The sequence below is a fragment of the Meriones unguiculatus genome, chromosome 1 (genome assembly GCF_030254825.1).
Source record: "Meriones unguiculatus strain TT.TT164.6M chromosome 1, Bangor_MerUng_6.1, whole genome shotgun sequence".
Classification (NCBI taxonomy): domain Eukaryota; kingdom Metazoa; phylum Chordata; class Mammalia; order Rodentia; family Muridae; genus Meriones; species Meriones unguiculatus.
In genome coordinates, this window is record NC_083349.1 from 24,546,559 (window position 1) to 24,553,351 (window position 6,793).

The following is a 6,793-nucleotide window of genomic DNA, read 5'->3' on the forward strand; positions in this document are numbered from 1 at the left end:
CATCTAGTCACACTGGAGGATAGAGTGCCTCACTGACTATCTCCCTTACCAGGGCATGCCCAAGCTCTAAAGGGTTTTGTTTGTTTAGTCATTCATTTTTGGATAGGGTCTGTCTGGCTTGACATATTATAGTTGTGCACAACCATGCTTAGGCAGGAGTTTGCCTTAAAAACAAACAAACCCATATGGGCCAGGTATGGCGGCCCATACCTTTAATTCCAGGACTTAGAAGATGGCCCAGGAAGATTGGGAGCTCCAGGCCAACCTGGGTTACATAGCAAGTTCTAGGCCAAGCTGGGTTTTAGGAGGGGGAGAGACACTGTAAAGGCCAAAGATCATTGCTGTGGGGGAGAGGAATTGCCAAGCACCCATGAGGCTTCGGGTTCCACCAGTCACCACAAAGCAAAAACCATTGGATCACAAGGTGTAGTCTCCCAGTTCCTGCATTCTCAGGACCTTGACATTGCTTCCTCAACACCCAAGACCACAAACATTTACATTTTTATTATAGCCGAAGGATCCCAGTTAGAAGGCTAGCAAGCCTTGGTGGAGGCATAGGTGGGTGCGAGGCCGTGTCTCCCGGTGTCACTCAGGTCAGAGGGCTGTGGCTGCAGTACAGCTGATACAGGGTCCTGCTTAGAGCAGGTCCCAGGTTTCTGCAAGAAGAGTCAGGAGAAGGTCAGCCCGGTGCCTCAGGCAACCCAGCCTTCTCCGTAGATTGTGATTATCCGTACCTCTGCAGACGCCCACACTTGATAGTGCTCAGCAGCATCTCCTGCTCCTTAGGGGTGGCACAGGCATCGTAGGCAGCCAGGAGGCTGGAGGTGGGGCATACAAAGGCTGATTATCTGGGCAAGCATCATGAGACATGAGAGCTAAGGCAGGAGGGCTTCAGGCTAGACTGGAGGAGTCTGGACACCACACAGGTGTCAGAGGCCTTGTTTCATCCTGCCGCCCTCCTGGAAGCACTGGGACAAAACCTGCCAGGGTTCCCGCAGAGCCAGCCTTGCTTAGCAGCAGCACTGCTTATACTGAACTCCATACAGGAGGGCAGAGGAAACCACAGAGGCTCTCTGGGCATACCTGGCGGGAGTGCTGTACCGATCCACCAGGGCTGCTGCCTTCTCCCCACTCAGTCCACGCACCTGCATCAGCTGCCGGGCAAATACTTCTCGCACAGACTGGGCCTGAGGTTGGGGTAGGCCTGTGTTAGGGGTGATCTGGGACCAGGCCACCTAAGCAAGGCGAGGCAAGGCTGGTACCTTATTCTTGACAGCTTCTGCATTGAAGTCACTGAAGGTGAGGAGCGAGCAGAGAGGATTGGTGGAAGGCTCTGCTCCTGGTTCAGCAGCCCCCAGGGTTCCCCAGGGGCGGCTGCGCAGGGTGCGGCCCTGATGGAAGAGGGGACTGAGGCCAGGGGAGGCTCTAAGGGCTAGCCCCCACCTAGTCTTTTCCCCAGGCCTCAGCGGGAAGCCTGAGGAACGGGATCCCACCTCTCCTTGCTTGGGTAGTAGACACTGGGCAGGGGCCCAGTGCTGGACAGAGGCATTTGCTCACCTGGTACAGTCTTTCCAGGCCCTTTGTCAAAAGGGCCAGATAGCCAGCTGACTCCTTAATATCCATGGTACGCTTCACAAAGAAGCCATCGATGACCTGGAGAAGAGGACCCGAGGGAGGTGGCTCCTGGCCTGAGCCATGGGCCACAAAATCTCTGGCCAGCCTGGCCCTGCCCTCCGAGCTCACCTGTGTGTTTGTGACAGCCTGCAACAATGTACTCTCAGGAAGGCTGAGGTTGTGGACAGATCCATGTTCCTCCACCAAGTATACCCGGTGCCCCAGGCCACAGCGCTTCAGGCGGAACTGGGAAGGCGGACAGAAGCAGAGTGGGTCAGGCCCAAATGCCCACCTGTTTGGGCCGGCCATCTTAGGGGAGCAGCCACACTGACTCCTGTAGGAAAGCCCTGAACCGCTGGACATGACACGTCCTCCAAGCCTCCCTTAGCCTATCGGCCTCTGTGACCCTAGGGTCAGCCCTGCTGCTGAGATTTGGCCACAGCCTCTGCATTTCCAACCCTAGAAGTCTGGCTCTCTTGGGCTAGGTACTCAAGCGGTCTCCAGCCTGCCTAGATAGTCTTCTGTTCCTACTGTGCGCCTGCATGGCTTAAACGGGGCTCAGAGCATGGCTGGAGGCCTCTGGTGCTCTGCTTTGAGGCCAGCCAGTAGTGTTTTCTAGCTGAAGGAAGCAAGAAGTGAGGCGGGCTGCCCAAGGCACCTTCTGCTCTCGAAAGCGGCCATCGATGATGCTGCTGCACAGGTCATCTAGCCGCTTGCGTTCCACAATGTGGTCCAGGACTAACTCCCCAGGTCTTGCTGCCAAGAAACCGAGAAGAGTGTTACCATCTACCTCACACCCATGCAGGCCAGCCTCCCATGCCTTCACATGGCCCTGTACCTGAGTCTCCAGGCCTGGTCTCCTGGGCCACCCACACAAAGTCCCCCACATGCAGCTTGCGAACGGTGTGGGGCACATGCAGCCGCTGTAGCTCTCGGAGCATTTCTGGCCTGTGTCCTGCCCTGACATTTCCAGAAAGAAGGCCAAGGTCAGGGTGAGCCAGCACCACCACCTTCCAACACTCTCCAGTCTTCAAGGCTGCCCCCACTTCACGCACCCTCTGGTTTCGCCAATATCCACACACAACAGCACCTTGTACTCGCCCGGCCTCAGCTCCAGTGGTTGCTGCTGCACGGCCTCCTCACTGGTGCCGCCACTATGAGGGAACCGAGGCTGTGAACAAGGCCAGAACGCTCATTGCCAGGGCAGTTCCCCACAACCCGGAGGGGCAGCTATGGCCCAGTTCCAGGTCCCTGAGATAAGGGTATAGTTGCCCCCATTTCTCCTCCCTTCTTACAGTTCTGACAAGGCAGCTTCTGGAACTGCTGACTCCTTTCCACGGGGCTCCTCTGGCCTAATACCAGTGTTCAGAGTGCTCGGGCCTTCTGACCTGGCCAGCTTTTGGGCCAGCTCCAGGCCCTCTGGGGTCAGTGCATACCTGGGAGGTGATTGACAGTTTTACCTTTTCCCGGTTTTTCAAGACAGGGTTTCTCTGTGTAGCTTGGCTGTCCTGGACTCACTTTGTAGACCAAGCTGGCCTCGAACATACAGAGATCCAACTGTCTTTGCCTTCCAGGGTGCTGGGATTACAGATAGGCCCCAATGTGCAGGGCTAAGTAAGCCTCTGTGTGCTTTTTATGTTTTGTTTTTGTTTTTCAAGACAGGGTTTCTCTGTAATAGCCCAGGCTGGCCTTGAACTCGGAGACCAGCCTGCCTCCACCTCCCCAGTGCTGGGATTAAAGGCTTGTGCCACCACAGCTGGCTGGGTTTTACCTTCTTTGTACCTGGGAAACTCTGCCTCCCCCAGCTAGGGGAGCCTTACCTCCTTGGTATGAGTTCAATGGCTCCCCACCTCCCGTCTCCTTGTCCCTCAGATCAGTTTCCTCAGGACCTCCCTAACGACATTGCAGCTTTGCAGCGTGTGTCTCACAACTCCTTCCCTGTCTTCATTCAACACTATACGCTCTTCCCTCCCCTCAGCTGCTCGTACTTTCCAGGTCTTCCAATGATCAGGCTTTTAGCGGGAAAGAGGCACCAGGTCTGAGATTTGCTTGGTCATTATAGAGCCTGAGAATGTCCTGACCCCTACGTGAGCCCCATCCCTGCTCATGTACTCTCTGTAGGTTGCCCACACCTGGCTGGCCGATGTGTTCTGAGAACTAGGTTCCTGTGAAGGAGGCCTCGAAGGGCAGGCCAGGGTCTTGAACTTCCAGGAACTACCTGTGAAAGGAAAGAGAGGCTCTAATATCTCCAAGCCTAAACTTCGTGTACCCTAGCCATATGCCACATTTGGGTCAGGTTGCATACCAAGGCTGCCTGCCATGAAGGGAGAACTGCAGTGGGCTTTGCCTGCCCACTCTCAGCTGGATGCTCACCCTGGGGGCCTTCTGGGCACATTTCTGCAGCAGCTCCTCCTTCGTTAGGAAGCCGTGGCCATCAGGATTCTGAAAACACAGCAACAGTGAGAAAAGGTTCGAGGCTGGGGCTCCTCCTCACCCTGATAGGGAGTGGCCAGTCTGATCACCACCCAGGCACTTCTGGGAGCCTCCTGCCTCGCCCCAGCCACATACCTGACTGCTTATCAGGTGCTCCTTGTAGAGCTGCAGCAGGATCTCACGCGCACCTGAGTTCTGAGCTGGCCAATAGCTAGTGCTCCCTGCTTGAGGCTGGGCGGGAACCTGAGAGAGACAGGGGTTCTGAATTCAAATACCTGTCAGTATCAGCTGAGGCTTCAGCGGGCTCTGTGGGCCTGGAGAGCGAGATGATGCTCTAAACCCCTGTAAATACAGAATGTGATGGTGGCCAGAGCAGCAACAAGCTGGGTTATGTGCTGGCCCCAGCCTCCAGCTACCACTACTGGAGAACGAGAACAAGGACATGGCAGAAGTCTCAACTTTGGGGGCTGACTCTCTCAGAAGCTTCCTTTGGAACTCCACCTACAGCTGTCTCAATAATCCTACTTAGGAATTAAGATAGAGCCTCTCAAAGAGGGTAAGGCACCAGGACAGTCTAAATCAGCCAGAGCTGGACACATAGCTGGTAAACCCCTCAAACCAAGAAGTCCTGCTCCCAACTCTCCCAGATAGCTTTCTATTCCCTTTCCCAATCCTCACTGGCGTGGAAGAGTCCTGGACTTGAGCAGATGGTCCTTCACTGGCTTCATTCTTCTTTGCAGATGGTGGGCGGGGGTCATGGTCCCCTGAGGAGGACAGAAGAAAGTCAGTCCTGCACCCAATTTGGCTGCCGGGAGGAGCATGGATGTAGTCTGCCCACTTTGTGAATTTGGGTATCTTTTTGTTTTTCGAGACAGGATTTCTCTGTGTAGCCTTGGCTGTCCTTGACTTACTTTGCAGACCAGGTTGGCCTTGAACTCACCAAGATCTGCCCACCTCTGCCTCCCAAAGCGCTAGGATTACAGGTGTGTGTCACCGATCACCCGGCCAAGCTCTGGGTGTCATATTTTAAAACCTTTTTTGTTGCTTTATTGTATGTATGAGTGTTTCACCTGCATGTCTGTGCATCACTGGAACGCACTGCTAGAAGAGGGCAGAACTGGGGGCTGGATCCCCTGGAGTTGGGGTTTTGGTTTTGAGACAGAGTCTCACTGAGTGAAGCCCGCACTGGCCTCAAACTCACAAAGATCTTCCTGCCTCTGCCTCCTCTGAGTGCTGGGATCAAAAGCATGCATCACCATGCCTGACCCCTTGTCATTTTTTGAGGCAGTCTCAAATAGCCCAGGCTGGCCTTGAACTCGGTATGTAATTGAGAATGCTCTTGAACTCCTGACTCTTTCACCCCACCTCTTAAACGCTGGATTACAGACCTGCTTCACTACACCCACGCCGGCTCAGTCAGCTAGCTTTGTATGTGACAACTACCGGGCTTACAGAGCATCAATTACTAGCCCTGGGTCGAAGAGCAACCACAATGAGAGTGCGGAATTTGAAGCCAAGGTTTCCAAGGTAGACAGAGCCTACACCTAAGAAATTTAGGGGATCACCAACTAACTCCCCGAGGCGCTCACCGCCCGATGCTAGGTGCTGCTTCAGCCGCTCGTCCAGCATCCGGCAGAGCCTGTCTCCGAAGTGCTGGAGGATCTTCGCTTCCTTCCCGCTGCGCAGTGGTAGCGGGTACCGACGAAGGGAGCGCAGCGCCTGGCGAGCCCAAGGGAGGAGAGGAGAGGAGCTCATCAGGCCAGGATTCACGGATCACCTGGTTGGGCACCAGAGCAGCCAGCTGGGGACTCACCTTCTGAAACACGAAGCGCGTGTGACGCCCTCTGCTGGCTGCCTCGTCTCGCCACTCGGTCAGCCACTGGACGAAGAGAGGGTTGGGGCAAACCGGCAGCGGGCGCTTCCGGCCCAAGCGGACCGGCTCCGCCATTATGTCTAGACTGGCTCTTTTGGAGCCTCAGAAAAACAACCCTCTGAGACTGGGCCCTCGACGGGCCGGCCGTTGGGACGAGGACATCTGATTGCGAGCGGGACCCGTCCAACCCGGCGGTGCACCAGCTCGGGGAACGCTCCCCGCTGCCCTGGTACTGAGACGGGCTGGTTGGAAGTTAGGCGTGCGCCCCCTTTCCCTTAGGACCGCCCCCAGGACCCGCGAGCACCAGCCCTGGGGATGGGCCCCACCCGGGCCGCAGAGCTTTGGCCCGCCCTCGTCCTCTCCAGAACTGGAGAGCGGGGCTATGTTTGTGCCATTAAGAGGCGGACAGCGCCCCCTGTGCCCGGGAGGGCCGGCTGGAGACCCGAGCTGGGCTCGCGTCAAGGCCTCGACAGGCTCTTTCGGGCTCGCTGTCGTAGCGGAGGCTGGAAGAGGGGGGTTGGAGGGGGAGGGGCGGACAGGGGCGCGGGGTGACTGTAGGGGAGACATCCGTGAAGGGGTGCAAGGGATGAACTGAGGCGGGAGCGGCAGGAGCAGCTCGTGAGGGCGTGGAGCCGGGGATGCTCACGGGAGGGCTCAGGCCTAGGTGGACGGCGAGGGGGACCGAGGGGCGCCCCCTGGCACGCAGGCGGCTTCTGTGGCTCCTCGGGAGCGGCGGCGCGGCAGGGAGGCTGGCGGCGGGCGCCCCGCGGAGCACAGTAGGCTCTCCGGGGATTGGCGCGGCCCGCGAGCCTCGGCCGCCACGCCGGAAGCCGCCGGCCGCCTCATTCGCGGACCCCCTTCTCGGTCTGGCTC

At 57.2% G+C, this 6,793-nt stretch overlaps 1 protein-coding gene across 4 annotated transcripts; it reads right to left on the minus strand.

The window, feature by feature from the left end:
• Positions 1-489: 489 nt before the first annotated feature.
• On the minus strand, positions 490-6,793 carry Mus81 (MUS81 structure-specific endonuclease subunit). 4 transcript variants are annotated; one of them, XM_060384570.1, is made up of 17 exons: positions 5,861-6,792; positions 5,637-5,766; positions 4,726-4,811; positions 4,183-4,290; positions 3,988-4,056; positions 3,747-3,832; positions 3,133-3,192; positions 2,910-3,050; positions 2,670-2,768; positions 2,453-2,574; positions 2,273-2,370; positions 1,744-1,860; positions 1,558-1,653; positions 1,263-1,391; positions 1,084-1,187; positions 735-818; positions 490-656 (listed from the first exon to the last, which is right to left on the minus strand). In XM_060384570.1, the coding sequence occupies exons 1-17, from the start codon at positions 5,993-5,995 to the stop codon at positions 590-592; spliced, it is 1,731 nt and encodes a 576-aa protein (XP_060240553.1). In that variant the 5' UTR covers positions 5,996-6,792; the 3' UTR covers positions 490-589. The 4 variants fall into 4 exon arrangements, with proteins under 4 accessions (XP_060240553.1, XP_060240554.1, XP_021494082.1 ...); XM_060384571.1 differs by lacking the exon at positions 1,263-1,391 and having other exon boundaries at positions 1,084-1,235; positions 5,861-6,793; XM_021638407.2 differs by lacking the exon at positions 3,133-3,192 and having other exon boundaries at positions 5,861-6,791.

Excerpts from the sequence above, each read along its gene's own strand:
- Mus81 (XM_060384570.1), bottom strand. The coding sequence starts at position 5,995 with ATGGCGGAGCCGGTCCGCTTGGGCCGGAAGCGCCCGCTGCCGGTTTGC. Across the intron at positions 4,291-4,725 it reads TCCAGGACTCTTCCACGCCA|GTTCCCGCCCAGCCTCAAGC; the intron begins GTGAGGATTGGG and ends TGTCTCTCTCAG. Across the intron at positions 2,769-2,909 it reads GAAGCTGCCTTGTCAGAACT|TGGCGGCACCAGTGAGGAGG; the intron begins GTAAGAAGGGAG and ends GTTCCCTCATAG.